General features: G+C 45.4%; 1 protein-coding gene across 1 annotated transcript; it reads right to left on the bottom strand.

The window, feature by feature from the left end:
• Nucleotides 1-1,963: 1,963 nt before the first annotated feature.
• Nucleotides 1,964-18,840, bottom strand: LOC117068273 (putative BPIFA4P protein). Its single transcript, XM_033185357.1, has 9 exons — nucleotides 18,804-18,840; nucleotides 14,193-14,306; nucleotides 13,042-13,189; nucleotides 10,859-10,963; nucleotides 9,807-9,956; nucleotides 7,235-7,316; nucleotides 6,527-6,590; nucleotides 4,616-4,695; nucleotides 1,964-2,387 (listed from the first exon to the last, which is right to left on the bottom strand). The coding sequence occupies exons 2-8, from the start codon at nucleotides 14,290-14,292 to the stop codon at nucleotides 4,655-4,657; spliced, it is 690 nt and encodes a 229-aa protein (XP_033041248.1). The 5' UTR covers nucleotides 14,293-14,306; nucleotides 18,804-18,840; the 3' UTR covers nucleotides 1,964-2,387; nucleotides 4,616-4,654.
• Nucleotides 18,841-22,739: the final 3,899 nt, after the last annotated feature.

The raw sequence follows: 22,739 nt of genomic DNA, 5'->3' as shown, positions 1-22,739 counted from the left end.
GAGGCTACTAAGATTTGTGGGACACATATGGCCAATACCAACATTTTCAGTGCCTTGATCCACCAGATGGACTGAAGACTGCAGGTCTCACCATAACCATGAACACTTGGGACCACAAGGGGGCATGAACCAACCTGTCAAGCCCCGAGGCTTACCTAGCAGGAGTGTTCTCAGGAGGAAAGAAGGAAGGCAGGTCATTAAGGATAACCAGCCAGGCAGAGCCTCACCTGCCCTTAAATGTCAGCCAGTAAGAGGAGGAAATGGGCATGGGTCCTTCTTTTAAAAATGCAGGCCGGGCGCGGTGGCTCAAGCCTGTAATCCCAGCACTTTGGGAGGCCGAGACGGGCGGATCACGAGGTCAGGAGATCGAGACCATCCTGGCTAATACGGTGAAACCCCGTCTCTACTAAAAATACAAAAACTAGCCGGGCGAGGTGGCAGGCGCCTGTAGTCCCAGCTACTCGGGAGGCTGAGGCAGGAGAATGGCGGAAACCCGGGAGGCGGAGCTTGCAGTGAGCTGAGATCCGGCCACTGCACTCCAGTCCGGGCGACAGAGCGAGACTCCGCCTCAAAAAAAAAAAAAAAAAAAAAAAAAAAATGCACATTCAACCTGTTTGATCATTAATTTTATTCTTCAAGCAACTTGGCTTCTCTTCTGCTTCCTGATGCCTTTCTCAAGGGACCAAACTTGCTTTCTGTCTTCTTCCATTTTCTGCTTTTGGATCCCAACCCCCCTTTTATTAATTTTCTCCAACATGTGTCACCCACTATTTGCTCATTTTGCTTTAGCTGATCCTAAATTCTCATGGTTGCTGGAGATAGCTGCAACACTAAATTTCTTCACCTGGACCCTCTGGGAATTGGGGAACTGTCTTTGGAAAAGGGATTGTGTGACTCTGAGGGTGACATTCTCCATGCTATTGTGCAGTGTGTGGCAGCTCCCAGGGGGGAGCATTTATCAGGGAGTTGGCAGGTTTCACTGAGCCCCTCCATGTGCCAAGCAGTGAACACGACAGATAAAAATCCAGTCCAGTGTTCAGCCCTGAGGTTGAAATAAGCTGAGGAGGCAGCACGAGAAAGCCAGTGTGACCAGAGCAAGTGAGACAAGGGGAAAGTGATGGGGACGGGGTCAGGAACATGCATATGGACACAAACAGTGTGCCCACAGGCCCAGTGAGTACCCAGACTTTCATTCTAAGGCAGATGGAGGTTTGAGTCCTGACTCTCTCATTCTTAGAGGTGCAGCTTGAACACATCACTGCACCTCTTGGAGCCTCAGTTTTCTCACCTATTCAAGAGAAAACAACAGTTACTTCCTAGGTTTATCATGAGAATTAAATTAGAATAATGCTTTGGAGAAGGAAGCCAGATTGTAAAAAAAAAAAAAAAAAAAAAAAAGATGGCCGGTTGCAGTGGCTCACGTCTGTAATCCCAGCACTTTAGGAGGCTGAGGCAGGTGGATCACTTGAGTCCAGGAGTTAAAGACCAACCTGGCCAACATGATGAAGCCCCATCTCTACTAAAAATACAAAGATTTGCTGGGCATGGTGGCACACACCTGTAGTCTGAGCTACTCAGGAGGCTGAGGCAGGAGAATTTCTTGAACCCAGGAGGCAGAGGTTGCAGTGAGCCAAGATCACACCACTGCACTCCAGCCTGGAAGACAGAACAAAACTCCATCTTAAAAAAAAAAAATGAGCAGGGGATGAAGGTGAGGAAGGAGAGGCAGTGAATAGCAGCATATGTTTTGGGAAGTTTGGTGATACCGGGAAGAAAAATGGAGTTACCAGGGCCAGGATAACGTTTCTCCCATAAATCACAACTTTGTAGGCTGTGACTGCCTAAGGGTGCTGGGAAGATGAGACCAATATTCCCACTGCACAGTGAGGAGACTGTGGCCAAGAGGATGGAGCCACGCAAGCTCACAAAATCAGTTCAGAAAACATCCCAGACAAGACAGGAAACCTTTTAAAAAATTTAATTAGCTTTAGGGAAACATCATGCTAGAGTGTTCAGATGTTTATGAGATAATGGATAAATCAACCCACGTATCCTCCCCTGCTTTCCAGACTTTCGTTATCATGGCCAGACCCACCACCATCTCTGGCTACGTTGCCCCCATCCACATGGTGCTGTGTAAGATGGACAATTTGCAGTTCAGAATTGCTAAAAATTTATTGTGGGAAGATTACAGGGAATCAGCACAGAGGTTCTGGTGAGGATTTACAGGGAAATAACCTCCATACCCGGAGAAGCAGGGGATCTTTGGGTCCAGGGTGGGTCATGCAGTTCCAGGCATCAGCTGAATAATCAACACCATCTACGCAGGTGGTGTCCTGGAGTGTGGAGAACATTCCAGGGAGAAGACTAGGACGCAGAAGCTGATTCTGTGTGAAATAATCCAGGTATTAGTAAATTTCACACCCTTTCTTCCGGTCAGAACTGACAGCCTTTCCCACTTCCTGCCCTCTCCCTCCGTGCTGGTATGACTGCTGTCCGTGGTGCTGAAGTCTATTCCTGTAGGGACACCCATCCACTGCCTCTCTCTGGATAACGTTTTCTCATTGTTTCCCTGGACTTCCTTTCATCAATTAAGGTGGCTCTTCCTCGTCACCTTGGCCTACTTCACAGCACAATAATACAAAATATCACCAGGTGCCCTAGTTAATCAAAAGACATATTTCTTACTTTTAATATTGGCAACTCAGTCACATGTATAAAACACTTTATAGGCTAAACCAAATATGTCTGTGAGCTGAATATAATATGGGGGGGTCACAGACTTGGGACTTCTGTGCTAAGTGACTGCCTAGATATATTGGCAGGAACACCTGAGATGCCCTAGACCTTTCAACGTTTTGCAACTGCCAGCCAATTAACAGAGAGAGCTGCACTGTCCAATAGGGTAGCCACTAGTCACGCATGGATATCAGCATTTGAAATGCAGCTAGTCCACACTGAAATATGCTGTAGGTATAAAATACACATCAGATCAAAGACTTACTGCAAAAATAACATGTAAAATATTTTATTACTTTTATATTCATTCCATGTTAAAATGATAATATTTTGGATATGGTGGGTAAATATAAACCAGTAAGTTTAATGTAATCTGTTTCTTTTTCCTTTCAAAGATGGCTTTGCTAGAAAATTCAAAATTACATGTGTGTCTCCTGTTATATTTCCATTGGATAGCAATGGTTTAGAGTATGACATAACTAAGCTAATTAACTCAAGGATACAGATTCCATTATGGTGTTGGCCACTTAATTTTTTATGTCCCCGTCATGGACTGTACCTTATTACAACTCGATTCATCACATGTGACCTTGTTCTCACAAAGCATGTGTACAGCACAGCTTATTACATGCTTATCCTTCCTCCTCAGAGGAGGATACCTCTATCCCCCGTGACTCTTACGAGCAGTCACCCAGAGCTTCTCCCCATTGCCCAGAGCATCAGACCCTTTCCTGCTTCTGTGTACTTGCACATGCTGTATCCTCTGCTTATAATGTCTTTTCCCACCAAAAGAGTCTTTATCATTTTTCAATACCCAGTTTAAATCTTGCCTCTTCTGCAAAGACTCCTGGAAGTCTCCTGGCAAGGCTACTGGGTCTTGCCTGTCTACTTCCATAGAACCTTAACTGATCACCTCAGTGCACAAGAAATTGCCTATTTATTTGTTTTATCTCTTGCTAGGCTGGGGGATCTTGAGATCAGGGGCCATGTGTGATTCATTTTTGTAATCCTGGAACTTAGGATAAAACAGGGAATAAGATGAAGTCCCTGACTTCATGAGTTGTACATTCTTTTGGGAGGGGTAGAGAAAAGATGCAGATAATACAGTAGGAAGTAAGATAATAATGACTGTTATGAGAAAAAATAAAACAGGGAAGAGAGTGGTGGATGTGCCATTTTTGAGAGACTTGAGATAGTGACACCTGAGCAGAGTGTATTCAACACAGAATTGTTGCAAATACATACGTGATAAATGAATGAATAATGACATCTCCTTTTATAGAAACTCCCTTCCTTTTATCTGCCAGATATCACTCTTGTAAAGATGTCCCCTAAAACTGAGCTCCCTGCAACTCCAGCCCATGTCAACCTCCTTTCTTTACTTCAAAAAGGCAAGTTCCTTCATTCCTGCTTCAGGGACTTTGCACGTGTCCATCCTCTTGCTTGTGATACTTTCCTCCTGGGTCTTGGCACAACTCCTACTGCCTGATCATTCAGGGCTCAGCCGAAATATCTGTTCCCCAAAGAGCTTCTGTCTGACTATATTAATTTTATGCCTCTCTCTGTCCCCACCTCAGTTACTTTTGTCCACATCCTCCTGCTTTGTTTTCTTCTGAATACCCACCATCCTCTGGAATTTAGTTGACTAAATTTTATTTCTTTGTTCGCTGTTAGTATTCCCAACTAGGATACAAGCTTCAGGAAATCAGATTCCTTGTCCATCTCCTTCACTGCTGTATTCCTAACATGTAGAATAGTGTCTAGCATATAGTAGAGGCTTAACTACAATTTAATAAATGAATGAGTAACACACTTATAATGACCCTAAAGGCCAAAGGTCATCACTAAGGAATGGAAATATGCTCTGGTTTCTCACCGGATTGGTACACAAGTAGCTCCTTCACTTTGGGGACATTTAGATGGTGACTTGGTACTTTTCCTGCAGCAGGACCAGATCTAGAATACAAAACAGATACCTCAGACAGCGGGGGTGGGGGAGGATCAGAGAGACCAGGGAGGTTTCCCCGTTGGAGCAGCACTGGGAGCAGAATGGGGAGGGGGAATGAGCCCAAGGTGTGGAGACAGAAGTCTGAGGCTGGAAGCTCTGATTTGCTGCTGGCTGTCTTGAATGATTTCGTGGACAGTTCTGGATACTGCATGGATACTGCATGAATAACCATGCAGTATAGTGACTACCAGTGTGAGCTCTGTAGCTGGAGGATGTGGGTTCACTCTGGCTCTGACACTTTCTTCCATGGAAATATGGGCAAACATTTTGATCTTCCTTTGTTTCTGTTTCCTTATCTTTAAAATGCAGATAGTGATAATACCTAGTTCATGGAGTTGTGTGGACTGATCAAGTTAACATATGTAAAGTCCACAAAGAGCCTGGCACATAGTAAAGCACCTAATATGCATTTAGATTTAATTGTTACTATTTTTTGCTAAGCAATCTTGGATAAATTGCTTAAAGTTCTTGGATCTTGGTTTCCTTATCTGTAGATTAGGAACAACCACTTCCTTCCAAGCTAATCACTTAAGAGCTCCTACATTGGAATGAGACAGTGGAGAAAGGTGCCATTACTGCAGCTGGAGTCTCACTTCATCTGGTCATCTCTCTGAAGCGATGGCCCAATAGCAGAGTGAAGGTGTTGGTTGAGCTGTCCCATTCATTTGTATGGGCCTGGGATCACAAGCTTTGGGAATTTTTAGGCTCATCCAGATTAGTTGCCTCAAGCTTCCTACCTCATAAGTAGTGAGTTCTGGCCAGGCGTGGTGGCTCACACCTGTAATCCCAGCACTTTGGGAGGCCAAGGTGGGTGGATCACTTGAGGTCAGGAGTTAAAGACCAGCCTGGCCAATACAGTGAAACTCTGTCTCTACTAAAGATACAAAAATTAGCCAGGTGTGGTGATGCATGCCTGTAATCCCAGCTATTTGGGAGGCCAAGGCAGGAGAATTACTTGAACTCTGGAGGCAGAGGTTGCAGTGAGCTGAGATTGCACCACTGCACTCCAGCCTGGGGAACAGAGTGAAACTCCATTTCAAAAAGCAAAAAAAAAAAAAAAGTAGTGAGTTCCCAGTCAATGAAGGTATATAAGCAGAGGTCAGAAAATTGCTTGCTGGGAGAGCCACTCGAGAGAACTTTAGAAACTCCGGCATCTAGCACTTGGCAGGACTAGTGAATATTCAGTGAATGAAGGCATATACCTTTCAATTCATTTTTTTTTTTTCTGGTGGGGAAGGTTTTGAGTCCTGATGGGGGCCTGAGCTGCTGGGATTCAATTTTGCATTTTTTGCTTTGAATTCTAGCAGATATGAAAACTTTGGATGCTTGAGGTAGAGACATCTGAAAGGAGGCAGTCTTTGTCTCAGCTGAAACCAGACCAATTTCCTGCCCGTCAATCAACATCATAAAATTTTAGAGGAGAATAAAGGGAGAATTGGGCAGATTTTCTCCCCTGGAGAAGCCTTCATTCATATCTTAGCTGCTCTAGGCTGAGGACAAGAATAGAATTGAAACAAGCATGTCCTTAGCTAAAGGTGCACATTCAATTGCTAGTGCAGGCACAGTGCTTCATGTTGGCACACTGGGCCCCCTCAGTAAATGTCAGCTGAGTTTATTAAGGTTGTGATTATTAGGGACAATTCTACTTCAGCAGGAAAGAGATTTTTGGTCTAGGAGAAGTGCCAGGGTGAGGTAAGGGGAAATGAGATACAGAGGGTGACAGAGGAGTCTCAGACTTCTTCTGGAGTGTTCCTGTCCCTTCCCACCTCCAGCACTTACTAATCAATTCTTTAACCACATGCTGCTCCAGGTTGTAGAGCCATTTATTAATCATAGTACACACCTGAAAGACAAGGAAATAGGCAAAAGTCAGGAGGAGGGCTCCATTAATAAAGCCTAAATAGGAGTGAGCAAGGCAAGTTCTCCTAAGCCAACCCATTCTGGGGACAACCAAGTAGATGGGTTTTGGGGACAGGCTGCCCTAGGGTCACAAGCCAGCTCAGGCTGCCCTAGGGTCACAAGCCAACTCAGCCACTTGGCAGCTGTATGACTTGAGTAAGTCATTGGCCCTGCCTGGGACTGTTTCTTAAATCTGGAAAATGAAGATGATATTGTCACCTGGAGTATGAGATTGTTTGGAGGATGAGATAAGAACATTTGGATACTTAGCATAGTGTTTGAGTGCTTAGTGAATGTTAATTTTGTGATTACTTATCCCCATTTTACGGATAAGGAAACTGAGTTTTGGAGAGAATTATCAACTCCCTTCTGGTCACACGGATGCTGATTTTGACCTGAAGAATTAAAGAATGTCTGTAAAATGCTTCACCGGTGCCCGATTGCAGAATGGGAGCTTAATAGATGCCACTCTATCTCTCCCTAGCTCTCCTTCCTGGAAGATTTCCTCCCACTTCATCAAGAAGATCCAATCCCTCGTTATCTGAGTCTCAGCTCAAAAACGGAAGTAATCTGGGTTTGCATACTTACCTTTTGTCCCAGATCATGGGCTACTATGTTTTTCAGGTTTCTCTCTATGTTTGCCACAACAAATTTTGCTGCTGGGGCGAGTCTAAATGAAGAGGCAGAAAATACGCAGAACAGATTAACTTCTCTTGGATTCCTTTCTCCACATCACTTCTTTGCTCAATGACCGTGAACTTCTTCAAGTCTACTTCTTGTTTCCATGGCATTGAATCACCCAGCCATGTCCTACTGCTCCAGTCCACACTCTAGGGCTCCTTAAAATTAATCGTCCAATTTAAGTCACCTTTCCCTTATCATTGTTACCCACCGTTATCTTCTCTGTGACTATTTTGCATCTCCCTCTGGAGATGCCTTCTTCAAATTCTTGTTAGGCTCAGCCAACTGGTTTCCTTCAGAAAGCTCTTCCTGACCATCCTGGCTAATTCTGAGTTCTCTCTTTCCTTCTCACTTTCTCATTTCTCTGATTACCTGATGCTACAGTGGAACTTATCTCTTCTGCCGGAGGGCCAGTGCTTTCATGGAAGGAACAGTATAACATCGTTCTTTAATTGGGAGACAGGAGAAAGAAGCAGGAAATAGCATAAAGGTGTCCTTGTGTTCTGTGTTCCTGACTCAGTCTCTAATCCTTAACATATGAGGATAAATCTGTCCTATTCTCAGGCAAAGGGTTTATGTCTTTATTTTTTAAAGAGTGTGCATAGAAATCAGCTATGATCTACTGTTTCCAAACTTAGGTCTCAGATTCCTCACAAAGGAGGGCCATGTTTTCTTTAGTACATCATGGGAGAGAGAGGTATTAGCAGAGTTTTCAGAATGGGAGATGGGCTGTGAATCTGGCCTGGTTCTCATTTATGTCTGAGCATGTCAGGAGGACAGGACCAGGTGTGCAAGGGTGCAGAAAGCATTCCACACCCAGAGCTTTCCTAAAACAGTGAGCAACTGAGATGAATCAAAATAGAAAATTCATGAAAGAGGAAAACAAGATAGAAAATGGACTGGTGATGACCACTGGATTCAGCTAAATGTAGATATCAGCCTTACTTTAAACACACAAACAAATAAACAAACTTTTAAAAGGGCTAGGTGTGGTGGCTCATGCCTGTAATCCCAGCACTTTGAGAGGCTGAGGCAGGTAGATCACTTGGGTGCCAGAGTTTGAGACCAGCCTGGGAGACATGGTGAAACTCTGTCTCTACAAAAAACACGAAAATTAGCCAGGCATGTTGGCCTGCACCTGTAATCTCAGCTACTCAGGAGGCCTAGATGGGAGGATCGCCTGAGCTGGGGAGGTGGAGCTTGCAGTGAGCCAAGATTGTACCACCATTGCACTTAAGCCTGGGCAACTGAGTGAGACCCCATTTCAAAAAAATATTTAAAAGGAAGACTTTTGAAAAAGGATTAAAATTTAGAAGTAAACACTAAAACTCTAGTTAATAAAAGGGCAAAATCTCTGAAGACAGTTTCTCTGAAGAGGAAATATCAGAGACTAAGAAATGATGAAATCTTTTTCTACTGGTAGTCAAAGTAATGAAAATAATAGCATTTGTGGGATTTTCCTCCTAGTGAAAAGAAGATCTTGTCTTAACATAGCTCAGAATAATCATATTCAGCACTTTTCCCAGCACCAAGCAGGCTGAAATAAATGAGTAAGAATGAGAGCCATCTATAGCAGATGCTTGGGAAAGGTATATATGTATAAAATAATAAATGTTGTGAAAAAGAGAATAATTGGGATTTATTGTATGTGGGACAAAATTGCCCAATATCAGCTAGAGACATGCCACTTGGTTCTGTTCCATTGGTAAGGTATTTGGTGAGCGGTTTGGCAGTGCTTAAAACTTAGAAGTTGTAGAACTGTGTATACTTTTGGAATAATCTTAAAAATCTACAATAAGAAAATAATTCTATTTTTGGAAAATTTTCCTATATCAAAATGTTCTGGGTTATTTATGATAGCAAAATGTTTGTCTTTTTAATTAATTTAATGTTTTCAAGACAGGGTCTTGCTTGTTGCCCCAGCTGGAGTGCAGTGGCATGCTTGTGACATGCTGCCACCTCAACCTCCTGGGCTCAAGTGATCCTCCCACCTCAGCCTCCCTAGTAGCTGGGACTATAGGCACCTACCACCACACGTGGCTAATTTATATATTTTTTGTATAGACAGGGTTTTGCTATGTTGCCCAGGCTGGTCTTGAACTCCTGGGCTCAAGCTGTCCACCTGCCTTGGCCTCCCAAAGTGCTGAGGTTACAGGCATGAGCCACCTCACTAGGCCCAAAAAGTTTAGAAATAACCTATTAACAAATGGCCAAGCAATCCTTTTTTTTTTTTTTTTTTTTTTTTTTTTTGCTCAGTCCTATTTGGTAAGTCTCTTTTCATGTCAATAGAATTATTACTTTTGTAAAAAACAAAATTGTAAAGGCACAGAAAGTCCTATTTATTATACACACATCACCATACACACAAAAGCCTAATTTTGTAGGGTATTGTTTTTCTGGTGACATTTTTCAGGTGAAACCTCACTGGGAATATCATCATAACCAGCTGGACACAGAGAAAGACAGATGGAGAACTCACTGGGCTCCAGTTTGGATCCAGATAGCCTCAGGCAAGAGCTTGCAGTTCCCAAAGGCAAGTTCGTATCTGCCACCTACATTCTTCTCCAAACGAATCTGGACTTTTATATCTGACTGCATATTAGCTGTGAAGGGCTTCAAGGTCAGTAGCCTGTGGGAGGGAAGAGGTAAGGCAGGTGAGAGAGAAGCTCAGAGCTCACTATATCCCCATTTGTTTCTAGAACTAGGTTCCCCATGTTGCCACAGAATCTTCAAAACCACCCTGTTAAGGTCATTTTCTCATTTTTCAAGAGGCCATTCAGTCCTGGAGAATGGGAATGGCTTTCTCCAAGTCATGCATCCAGCCAGTGGCTAAGTCAGAGGGTTCTGCACTCAGGGAATCTAATACTTGCTACCTCTGGCTCTGGGGACAGTTAGGAAGGAAAATATTGATCCTAAGTATGGCATCTTATCAAAACTAGGAAACTGCATCTGACCTTGGAAAGTCCTTTTCTAGAGGTCTCAGAATCCATTGCCTTGATGACCAGGCTTGAAATGGCAATGAATGAAGTAGACCGGCAGTTAGTTTCACAGGGAGAGGTAAAGGCTGTGGTGAACTGGAGAATGCCTGGCCTCTGCAGATGCACCATGCAAACCAGACAAAATTTATCAGTGGGCCAGATGCATCTCCTGGGGTGATCTCTAGGCAATAGTGTCACAGAATTGGGGTCCAGAGGTGATTCTGTGTTCTTGTTTTCAGTTACATTCAATCAGAACTAAGCAGACTCACGAAGTCCAAATAAATGAAGGTGGGGGCTGTTTGGAAGAGGTAGGGGGAGGAAATCTGCTCAACCCTTCTGCTTTCCCCAGAGGGGCCCCAAGCTTGGAGCACTCAAGTATTCTGCAGGCCTCTCATTCTACACATGGGGTGACTCAGGCCCAGAGAGGGTGGATGTTTTGCTCTAACCACACAGCGAGTCTGTTGCTGAGTCCTTTGGTTAGGGCTCCTGCCCACAACCCCCGACTCCTGTGCAAAAGCCAATGGAACCTGCGAGACTCATAGCTGTGACTTACTGCACGATCAACTCAGATATGAATGGTACTCGTACAGTGGCCTCCTTTCTTTGAGGGGTGCTCTCGATGGAGACTTGGAGGAGTTGAGGATTTTTCACCTGTATCCTGGGTGAAGAAACAGCACAACACAGGGAGGCTGTGGCTCCTGCTGCAGGTGGACCTCACTTTGTGCAATGGCAGGTCCCTTGCAGAGAAGAAGGTGAATATAGGCAAAGATGGTTACTCATTCATTAACCAGGTAGTTTATTGCAAAGCTACTATGTGTTATAAGCACTGGAAATATATCTCCAAGCAAAAAGAAGCTCTTATCTTAATGCATCTCAGAATAATCATGTTCAGCACTTTGCCCAGCACCAAGCAGGCTGGAATCAACGAGGGAATAAGACTGAAAGCCATATACAGCAGATGCTTGGAGCAGGTATGTATGTATAGGAGAATAAATCCAGTAAATAAATACATACAGAAAGTGATAGGCATGGTGAAAAAAAAAAGGCCCTACAGGATCAGGACAATGGAAGGTAATATTTGGAAGAGTGGAATTTCAGACAGGGTAGTCAGGGAAGGTTTATCAAAGGAGTTGACGTTTGGGCAGAGTCACGAATGAAGTGAGAATGAGTCGTGCAGAGAGTCAGGAGAAGGAAAGGACAGGCTTAAGACAGAGCAAGGCTGGATGCATGGCTCATGCCTGTAATCCCAGCACTTTGAGAGGCCAAGGCAGGAGATCAATTAAGTCTGAGAAGTCAAGGTTGCAGTGAGCCGTGATTGTGCCACTGAACTCCAGCCTGGGTGACAGAGCAATACCTTGTCTCAAAAACAAAACAAAGGAAAACAAAAAATCAACCAACCAAACAAAAAATTAGCTGGGCATGGTGGCATGTGTCTGTGGTCCCAGCTACTCGGGAGGCTGAGGCAGGAGGGTGGCGTGAGCCCAGGAGGTTGAGGCTGCAGTGAGCTGTGGTCACACCACTCACTGAACTGCAGCCTGGGAGACAGAGCGAGACCCTATCTCAAAACAATAATAATAGTAAAAATAATAAAGAAGGCAGAGCAAGTGCAAAAGCCCTGAGGCTGAAATGTGGCTTGTGGCTTGTGTGTTTGAGGAACAGCAACAGGCTTTGTGTGGCTAGCAGGCAGAGAGTGAGGCGAGACTAGTAGAAGAGGTGAGCGAGGTAGCCAGGGCCAGATTGCGTGGAGCCTTGAGGACCAGTGGTAAGAATTTTGGACTTGGTTTTGAGGGCGAAGATAAGACATTGGAGGGTTTGGACAAGGGAGTTACAGGGTTGGCTCTGCTTCTTAGAAAAATTTTTCTGGATACTGGCAGAACAGAATGGAGGAGATGAGGGCTGGTGGGTAGAAGCAGGAGAATCCGTGGCTGTAAGTCAAGGGGGGAGATAATGGTGGCTCAGATCACCAGAGGTGGGAAAAAAAAGTGGTAAGATACCTGGCTGTGATTTGAAGGCAGAAGTGACAGGGAGGATTTGGCAACAGGCTGGAAGCAGGTACAAGGGAGACAGAGGAGCCAGGGAGGACATCACGATTTTTGGCCAGAGCAACTGGATGGATGGAGTTGTCATTAGGTAAGATGGGCTGGGCAGTGAGAGGCACAGGTTGGGGCAGGGATGAAGGTGGGAGTCAGCAGTTGAGTTTTGGACATGTTGAGTTCAAGAAGCTTGTGAGACAAGGGACCCAGGTCTTCTATACTCTGGTGGCCAATCTAACCCTAAAGCCCAGCATCATCTAGTATTAGGATTATCACATTCTTGCTGTTGTTTATTACCTGTGATTGGATGCTTACTGAGGAGAGGAAGATGTGCAAACATTTTACACATATTATTTCACTTAATGTTCACAACAATCCCATGGGGGTAGATGCTATTATTCCCCATTGAACAGGGCAGATGTTGAGGCTCAGAGAAAGGGGGAGATTGGTGATGCTGTCACAGCTGGTGAGCAGCCATCCTCTTCCCAGACAAGGGGACTGGATCCCTGTGTCTTTAGCCCCTCCCCTAGCCTCCTGCAGTGGGAGTTTCTCCCAACCAGGGGATCTCAGGCCATCAGAGTTGGAAAGGCTCTTTGCAAGGGAAGGGCCTCTGCGAGGTCAGGAAATGTGGGGAGAGCTCTAACTATCCAATAAACCAGGACAGCCTGGACTGGGGGGTGGTTGGTGATCAGAGACCACTCACCTAACAGTGTCGATCTCATTGGTGAGTGGAGGCCCCAAGATGTTCAGGAGGCCTGATACACCGTCGAAGGCACTACTCAATAATTTCTGGAGGCCGATTGTCTGCAGGCTGGGAAGAAAGTCTGCCCTGAGGAGTCCTTGAGTCAAATCTGTAAAGAATGTCCCACCCCCAAATCCATGTAGACATTTAGATGCCAAAGATCCTCAGATATAACCCTGACTTCCGAGCATGTCCCCTATGTGGCTCTGACTTGTCGATCAGCTATTTCTGGCTTGCTGGGCTCTGGGCCAACTTCCAGACATAATCATCCAGCAAATATTCACAGGGGCCTACTATGCACCTGGGCCATGCACCCAGTCTGTTCACCACCCTGGGCACCACCCTGATGGAGCTGGCATTCTTACGGGGCTGAGGAGAGACAGACGAAAAAGTGGAGGATAAAGGGACAGGCAGGATTCAGGTGCAAACAAGTGCTGTGAAGGGGTTGGTTTCAAAGTATTTAGCAACGAGCTCAACAGGGGCACTGGCCATAACTCTGGACCCAGGTCCTGGGGTCCCTGGGCTGTGCCAGGTGTTAACTGCATAGTTGTTTAGTTCATGGGGAAGCTAGAGTTCTGGGGGTGAAGCTGGGATGGTTGGGGCAATGGGGAGCACCTGGAGAGTCTGTAAGCAGGAAGTATTTCCCAAATAGTATACCCCAAAATTTCAATATTTTAACCATGATGACCGTGCCGCTGAATATCAGTCCATCCTATGACGAAAAAATAAAAGGCAGGGTGAGGGATTCATTTATGCAGGAGGTCAAGGAAGGGCTTTCTGCAAATGTGGCATTTGAGCAGAGACCTGAAGGAAGGGAGGCAGCCATGTTGACAGGTAGGGGAAGAATGTTCCAGGCAGAGGGAACAGCAGGTACAAAGGCTGGGACAGGGACCAGTCCATGCAGAGCTGGTTCCTTTGATGGTGGGTCTTGATAGATAAAGCACAGCAAGGAGACAGGAAAGAGGGGGCTCTCGGAAAATGAGGATTAAACAATGTTGCAGTCAGGACAGCGAACAATTAATAGTGTTAATTGTGTCCCAGGCACTTTGCTAATGAGAACTTCACTGGCATTGGCTCAGGGTTCTGCATGATCCAGAGCAGGACAGTCTCACCATTAAGGAGCTGGGAAGAAACTCCAGCCAGGACCTCCTGTGCAGTGGATGAGGCAAGCAGCCCACAGAGGAGGACGAAGAGGCCGGAGACATTCAGCATCTTGGGTTAGGTCCCTGTGGAGGATCAGGGCAAAGAGGTCATTTGCAAGGACACTTTCTGAGAGAGTCTTCCCAGAGCTTAGGTCTGACGTGGCCATAGAACTCATGTGGACCCATTCACCTATGTCCATTTTACAGATGGGTCGACTGAGGCTCAGAGAGGGACCTGCTTTTCCTCAGAGTTTAGAGCAAGAAACGGAGGGTCCAAGGGATGAACTCACTTGCCCAAGGCCACACAACCTGTATTTATGCCCAAAAGCTGAACATACGGTTTTTCCCGCAGGGACACTGCCTTCCCCAGCAGGGCTGCTCACGGCTGCTACAAGAGGCTGCATAATGTTAGAGTTATGACAATGGTCTCTGAAGTCCCCCACCTGTTAGCAGCTGTGGGATTGTGGGATTTAGCGCAAGTTGCTTCACCACACGATGTTATGCAGGACACACTCTCCTCATTTTACAGTGAAATGGTGGTGGTGATATGCCCTGGCTTCAGACAGACATACCCGGGATGGAATCCCAGCTCTGCCACCTACCTGCTGGATACCTGAGGCTTTCCTCATCTGGAAATTGCAGAGGATACAAACGCATACCTTCCTCTTGCCCTTGTTGTAAGCACTTAGCACAGCACCTTGCACATTGTAAGTGCTTCACAAATGGTCACCACTGTGCCGATGCGTCATTATGATCATGATTTTCACTTGACATTTTCAAGGGCTTACTTCCCTGAGCTGGTGGGAGAGAGTAGGCTCCACAGCACGGACAAGAAGGGCCCAGGCTGAGGGACCAGGGCTGGAGTATGTGGACACTACAGGCCCATCTACTGTGCCCGTTTGAAAGGCGCATTCCCTGGACTGGGAGTGGCCCTTGGGACCTTGACACACACTCCACCCCTCCCGGAAAGGAGGTGCATGCAGGTGTTCGTGTGGCTTCCTGGGACTTCAACCAAATGCCAGTGCAAATGGCCCCACTGGGACCTGAGACTAACAGGTAGAGGCTGAAAGGGGACAATTCTCTCCTTAGACACTTGACAGATTCCAAGGAGACTCTCAGCCCAGTCCCTGGTCACTTTTCTCATGTAAATTCATAACCCATTTGGTTTAGCATTTTATTTTATTTTATTTATTTATTTTGAGACAGAGTCTCACTCTGTTGCCCAGGCTGGAATGCAGTGTCGTGTGATCTCGGCTCACTGCAACCTCTACCTCTTGGGATCAAGCAATTCTCCTGCCTCAGCTTCCCAAGTAGCTGGGATCACAGGCACCCACCACCACGCCCAGCTAATTTTTTCATATTTTTTAGGAGAGACAGGGTTTCACCATGTTGGCCAGGCTGGTTTCGAACTCCTGACCTTAGATGATCCATCTGACCTGGCCTCCCAAAGTGCTAGGATTACAGGCGTGAACCATCTCATGGTTTAACATTTTAATTTGGGTGATCTGTTTTTAGGCAAGTAGAAAAATTAGAAAATAAAGATATGTACAAAGACAGAAAAAGTAGATAAAAATAAGTTCACAGAGATAACTTCTGTTGTGTCTTTTTTTGGCAGTTTTTCTTTCCATAGGTATGCATTCATGTAACATGATGAGAAACAAGGATTGGCCTGTCATGCTTCTACAGAAGCATTTATTCAAGTAGCAGCACATCAGGACTGTCTACCTCCTCGTCTGCAGAATTTTCTAAGGTATGTATTGACCGATGTTCATGGAATGTCTCCTCTTTTGGGCAATTTTCATGTTTTTACCCCAGATGGCACCGGCAGGAACATCCTTAGGTGTTTTTCTGCATTTCCCTGCCACATTATAACCCGTGAAGCGTTTTCCAGAAATAACCAACCCTGAAGTTCTTTGTGTGTGTGTGTGTGTGTGTGTGTGTGTGCATGTGTGATGTTTTGTTTTGTTTTTGAGATGGAGTTTCGCTCTGTCACCAAGGCTGGAGTGCAGTGGCGCAATCTCAGCTCACTGCAACCTCTGTGCAAGCCACCACAGCCGGCTAATTGTTTTTTTTTTTTTTTTAATTTTAGTAGAGACGGGGTTTCACTGTGTTGCCCAGACTGGTCGTGAACTCCTGAGCTCAGGTAATCTGTCCCCGTCAGCCTCCCAAAGTACTGGGATTACAGGCATCAGCCACCACGCCTGGCCTGTTTTTGTAAATATGGAAGCATTCTCTGTGTTCATCCTTCTCACCCTATCCCTGAACCACACGGAGGGTTCACAGTCCTTGGGAAATCTACACTCAAGTTCCATCTGCAGAGTTCTGGTTTTGGTCATGACAGAGTATCTTGCATCAGACTAACCCTCCTAACTAAAGTCAACTATAAGAGATGGAAATCTATACAAACAAAGGAGGACATCCATGAGCAACTACACGGGCACAATTTGAAATGCTGTGATTCTTGAGAAAGAGGCATCATTCAAGGTGGGCTCCATATTCACCCCAGCTTTTGCTTGAGGTCATTTTCCAACGTATCAACCAGAATCCAAGCAAAAAGAGCTAGTCTTACAGGGATGAGGAGACAAAAATTGGAATTTGGGGCCACCAAAGTAGCTGGGACTTGAGGGGCAAAATCCCAAAGAGGAAGGTCTCCAGGGAAGGAGCCTTGAAATCTCAACTTTTAAGCTGTGCCCTTGCAGGGTGGGACTCTCAGGCTTGAGGCAGAAAACAGCAGCTGAAAGTTAAAAAGCTGAACAGAGACATCAGCACCTCCACTGTGTGATGCTGGGGAAGGAAGCGCTGGTTGGAGGTGGGCCCCTTTGATGGGAGGGACCTTGGTACACATCTTAAGCTCTCAGTGAAGACACAAAAGACTATGCTCTAGGAGAAAGGGCCACACCCTAGAAATAGTCTCCCTCTAAAAGTAAGAACAATACCAAAATGGTTCTATCTAATAAAACACAAAGCTAAGCCTAGGCAAGGTCATGATCCATTTCTGCTCTATCTTTCTGCCATCTTCGTTTCTGGAAAAAAGATAATGTCATTTCACCATCATGTTCAGCATCCAATAAAAATTTACAAGGCATGCACGCTTAAAAAATGACCAAGGGACTAAAGGCCAAGAAATTAAAATATACAATATAATAAATCCACAGGCAAGTCAAATATTCCAATACCGAGCAGACAAGAGGGCAAGAAACCAACAGAGGATGAGGAGGCCCGAGACCTTCAGCGTCTTGGGGCAGTACCCATGGGATACCAGGTAAGTAGAGTCAGCTTCAGGGTCACTCTGAGAAGTTCTCTATGGAGCTAAAAGAGATTGGGGGGAGCAAAGGAGTCATTTGGACTCATTCCTACCCACCCAACACCCATTTTTTTTTTTTTTTTGAGATGGAATCTTGCTCTGTCACCCAGGCTGGAGTCAGTGGCATGATCTCAGCTCACTGCAACGGCCGCCTCCCAGGTTCAAGCGATTCTCCTGCCTCAACCTCTCGAGTAGCTGAGACTACAGGCGTGTGCCATCATGCCTGGCTAATTTTTGTATTTTTAGAAGACATGGGTTTCACCATATTGGCCAGCCTGATCTCGAACTCATGACCTCGTGATCCTCCCACCTCAGCCTCCCAAAGTTCTGGGATTACAGGCATGAGCCACTGCACCCAGCCCAATACCCATTTTACAGATGGGACACAGAGGCTCGGATCAGGGTTAAGTTTTCCTAAGGCCGGCTGTAGTTAGTGGCTAGCACCTGGCTCTCCCGCCTGTTAGTTTTTATACTTTAATCTGCATCTCACTCAAAAAGGTTACTAGGAGAATTCAGCATGCATTTTGAAAATTGTTTAGCCTAGTGCCACTAAATAGAAGTTAATTTTGAATTTGCAAATTAAAGTTCCTCTTTATCCCTCCCTGATTCTGACAGTAAGTACCCTTGGAAGACTCACAGACAGTCGGAAGGAGGGGAGGGTGGCCGGGAAGCATCTTTCCTGCTGGGTGCTGGAGGAGTGCCCTGATTCCTTACAACATCCCAATCCTATGAGACAGTTATTGACATGCCTCCTTTAAAGAGCAGGAAATGGAAGCTTGGAGAGCTGAGGGCACATGCCCATTCTTCCCTCTTTATTTATAGAATCCTTTTATTTTTGAGGGAAGAAATGTGCTTAACAAAGAAGTTATCTTTCCCAATCTTCTTTGCAACCAGGGATGGTCCATGAGATATAAATGGAAATTGTGGGTCGGAGCTTCTTAAAACATTCTCTGGAGTGACTGACCCAGCTGCAAAGCGCATGCTTTTGTTTTCCTCTCCTGCCTTTTCCTGATTACATGTAAGACATGATGACTGAAGCCCAGCAGTTATCTTACTAGAAGGAAGATGAAAGCCACATGCTAGGGGTAGCCAAGGAAGGAGAAGGCAGGCTCCGCCAGCCTAACCCTGGGCTTCTCATCATGATTGAAGCCATGATTTTTCATATTCTGTGCTAGAACCAAACACAATTTGTAACTGGTAACATGTATCAAAAGCTTTAGTCTGGTTCAGCATCTGATGAAAAGGCAGGTTGGAGAGTGCCATTGCCTTGTGCTTACCTGGATTTCTCTGGTGTACTGTCGAGACACTCTGGCCTCTGTAGGTTGATTCTCGATGACTCTGTAGGGGAGCAGACTGTATAAATGGCAAGTGATCCCATGGCTGGGGGAGACGTGGCACTGGGTGATGGACAGCTAGGAAGCTGATGGAAAGCCCTTGATTTTACCACGTCTATCCAATACCTCCAAAGCAAACATGCCTGCCTGGAAGGCCCGGGAAAATGTCAACAACATATTTGAATCTGTACATCACGAATGCCATCAAATGGAGAGGTGCAGAGAGTATGGAGAGCACCGAGAGGGGCTGCAAGCGGGAAGACGGTGTGCAGGAGTCACATTCACATCCCTGCCCCGCTCTGAGCTGCTTTTCTCATCTGTACAATAAGCGAGATGGGTCTGGTGACTCTGAGAAAGGAAGCGGCTCGGTCTTCTATGAGTGAGGAGGCAGAGGATGTCCTAGCTTCAGTCTACTGGTCTGTGGTCCCAGACCCTTGAGCTCCAGCATGGCGCTGCCCATTTCTTGCTGTTTGATGCTGGACAGCTCCCAAGCCCTCTCCGGATCTCCACCTCTCCATCTATAAAAATAACAGCTCACATTGACAGGCAATTTTCACAAACGCATCCTTATCATGCAAGAACTAATTCACCTGATTTTACAGATAAGGAAACTAAGACTCAAGAGAAGACAAATCTTGCCCAAGGTCCTAGAGCTAGTGTATAATTGAATCAGGATTTGAATCTAGTTCTACCTTCTATGAAAGCTTGTAACCTTCACACTACATCACAATTTCCTCCTTTTAGAGCAGAGCTGTGGCTTCCTTGTGGGGTAGGGGTAACTGTTCTTTATCTTACTGAAGAGGTTTGTTCCTTGAAGACTTGAGAACAGATATGCTCAACCATTTGAAAGGTTGGGACCCCACTAAAGCCTTAATTGCAAAGATGTCTTAAAACACGTGCATGGTTTGAATGCATGTGTCCCTCCAAAATTCATATGTTGGAACTTAAACCCCAAAGCAGTGGTATTAAGAGGTGGGGCCTGTTGGGAGTCAATTAAGTCATAAGGGTTCTGTACTCATGAATAGGACAGTGTCCTTATAAAGGTGGCCTCAGATAGCTGCCTAGCCCCTCCACTTCTCTTTTGCCATGGGAGGACATAACATTTGTCCCTTTTTGCCCTTTCGTCCTTTCTCTCTTGTGATTGCAGTGAGAAGGTGTCATCTTGGAAGCAGAGAGAAAGCCTTTACCAGACACCAACTCTGCTGGCATTTTGATCTTGGACTTCCAGCCTCCAGAACTGTGAGACGTAAATTTCTATTATTTATAAATTGCTCAGTCTAAGATGTTTTGTTATTGCAGCAGGAACAGGCTGTACTTTTTTGATGGTGGGAACAGGTCTTGCCCTCTTCCCCTCTCAGTCCCTCCAGTCCCTGCAACAAGTGTAGCAGGAACACATTCCTTGCATGCTGAGGTTGGAGAGGCACTGCCTAGGTCATCTCTGAATTGCTCAGCACAGGCTTGGCTCAGCTAGATACTCAACAACCTCCCTATTTTTTTTGAAAATGCATTTTTTTTCTTGCATGCACTAACACAGAAGTAGGTCACATCTAACAAATAGACTTCTGTCAAATTTTGGCATCTCTTTTCAGTTTTTTTCTCCGTTCCACTTTTTTGCATCATTGTGATTCCAGCTAGGCAAATTCTTAGATCTGTATTTCCACCCAGCTGGAAACTACAGTTATTTTTCCGTTTTTAAAAAATGCCCAGAAAACAAGTCTGTTGAGTTGGTGTAACAATTGACTCCCCTAATTTGAGAACTTTGGCTTTTCCAGTGTGATGAAATTTATTCTACTCCCATTCACAGAGCAAATATTTATAGTAAAGGTTTCCATCTGCTGGCAAAGATGTAGTGAAATATGTACACGCTATCATCGTAGTGTAAACAGAAAGATCCAGTTTGGTAAATATTTCATGATGTGTTCCTGGGGTCACAAAATGTTCCAAGGCATAGAGTTAACAGTTTGGATCCTGAAATGTTATTCTGTATGAATCAAGCAAACATTGGAGAGATCCATATGAATGGGCAGCATTGATTTAACTGAATAAAGGCTTCAAAAGAGCCTGCACTAGAGTTGAGTGCTTTACTCTCTGGATAACTTCATGTCCACTTAGGTTGTGCCTTCATTCTTCCCACATATCCCCTTATGGTAGATGTCCCTCTCCCTCCCAAAGCATCCTCCTCTTCCCCAAAGCCTCCTTCATGGGACACCACCACCTCCAGGAAGCCCTCACCACATCCCCATTTTTAAGTTCTGGGCTTGGTGAGAAAGAAGCCAGAGCTGGCCCCACGGAGCTCACAGAGGGGAAACTCTCCCACTCCACACTGGCCACATCGGTCATCAGTGGGTCCTGGTAATCTTGGCCCTACTCCCTCCACAGCCTGGCGCCACGCACCTAGAAGCCATGCGTTTGGTCCGTAGTCCATCAATTTTGTCCTCCATTATCTGTCTCTGGTTAACAGAAAATAATGCAGGTCTCCCATACCCCCTAATCCTGGTTTGCTAGAGTTTTCCTGCTTACTCACCCATTCAGCTGCCCCAGAGATGGTGTCTGTGTACAGTCAAGAAGAGGCTCATTCATTTATTCGCTCACTTATTCATTCATTCATTCATCATGGGTTATTTGCTAGCACCTTTGCTAGGCACTGGAGCTGTTGAGGAGTGAAGCACCTGCCCTCAGACAGATAGGCAGAGGGGTGAATGAGAAGCGTGGAAGCCACGCTGTTAAGAACTGATGATTTTTGAGTGTTCTCTCTGCATTGGACGCTGGTGACAAGGTAGCTTGGTTAGACCTGCATGTCGAGAAATACAGTGTCTCATTTTTGGAAACATTAAGGAGCAGTCCCCGCTCAGCTGGGTGGTGACTCCTGAGCAGTGGAGGATTTAACCGGCAGGTGAGGGAGAAGGAAAGGTGTCCTACGTGGTTGGGACAGCATGGACTAAGGCTTGGAACTGACCCAAGTTAGTTACTGCCCAAAAGAAGCCCCGACTTTTGAGCACCTCCTTGTGTATTTTCTGTGGGATTGGATTGCCACAAATTATAGGCAGTAAGGAAAATTCCCATCCTTCATCTTTTGCTAGCGGGAAAAGCTATGGAGGAGATGAACTTCCGATTAAACGCCATTTTGCCTCTGACCAGCCATGTGGCCTCAGGCAAGTCACTTCACCTCTCTGACCCTGAGTTGCCACACCTAACCAAAGACTCATTCACTGGATCACTGAGTAAAAATCCGAATTCAATGAGATAAATGTGTATGAGGTCCACTACAGGATTTTTTTCCCCACTGGCCACTTCCACAGGTTTTAAAATTTAATACATTGTAATCAAATAGTAGCAGCAGTAAATAAACACTTTGAAAAACAAGCAAGTATCCCCTTGTATCTGGAAGAATATTAAGTTAAAGTATTCTACATGATAGAAGGGAGACAACTGCCAATGTTCATAGTTAGACAATTCAAGGACATCTTGGAAATTTCTTTTTGTCCTTTTCTTTTTTCTTTTTTTCTTTTTCTTTTTCTTTTCTTTGTTTCTTTTCTTTTTTCTTTTCTTCTCTTCTCTTCTCTTCTCTTCTCTTCTCTTCTTTCTCTCTCTCTCTCTCTCTCTCTCTCTCTCTCTCTCTCTCTCTCTCTCCCCCTTCCTTCTTTCCTTCCTTTGGCACAGTCTCACTCTGTCACCCAGGTTATAGTGCAGTGGCACGATCTCAGCTCACTGCAACCTCTGCCTCCCGGGTTCAAGCGATCCTTCTGCCTCAGCCTCCCAAGTAGCTGGGATTACAGACATGCGCCACCTTGCCCGGCTAGTTTTTGTATTTTTAGTAGAGACAGAGTTTCACCATGTTGGCCAGGCTGGTCTCGAACTCCTGGCCTCAAGTGATCTGCC

This window comes from Trachypithecus francoisi, unplaced genomic scaffold (assembly GCF_009764315.1).
Source record: "Trachypithecus francoisi isolate TF-2019V2 unplaced genomic scaffold, Tfra_2.0 Lachesis_group21, whole genome shotgun sequence".
NCBI classification, from domain to species: domain Eukaryota; kingdom Metazoa; phylum Chordata; class Mammalia; order Primates; family Cercopithecidae; genus Trachypithecus; species Trachypithecus francoisi.
This window is presented reverse-complemented; position numbering and strand designations above follow the sequence as displayed.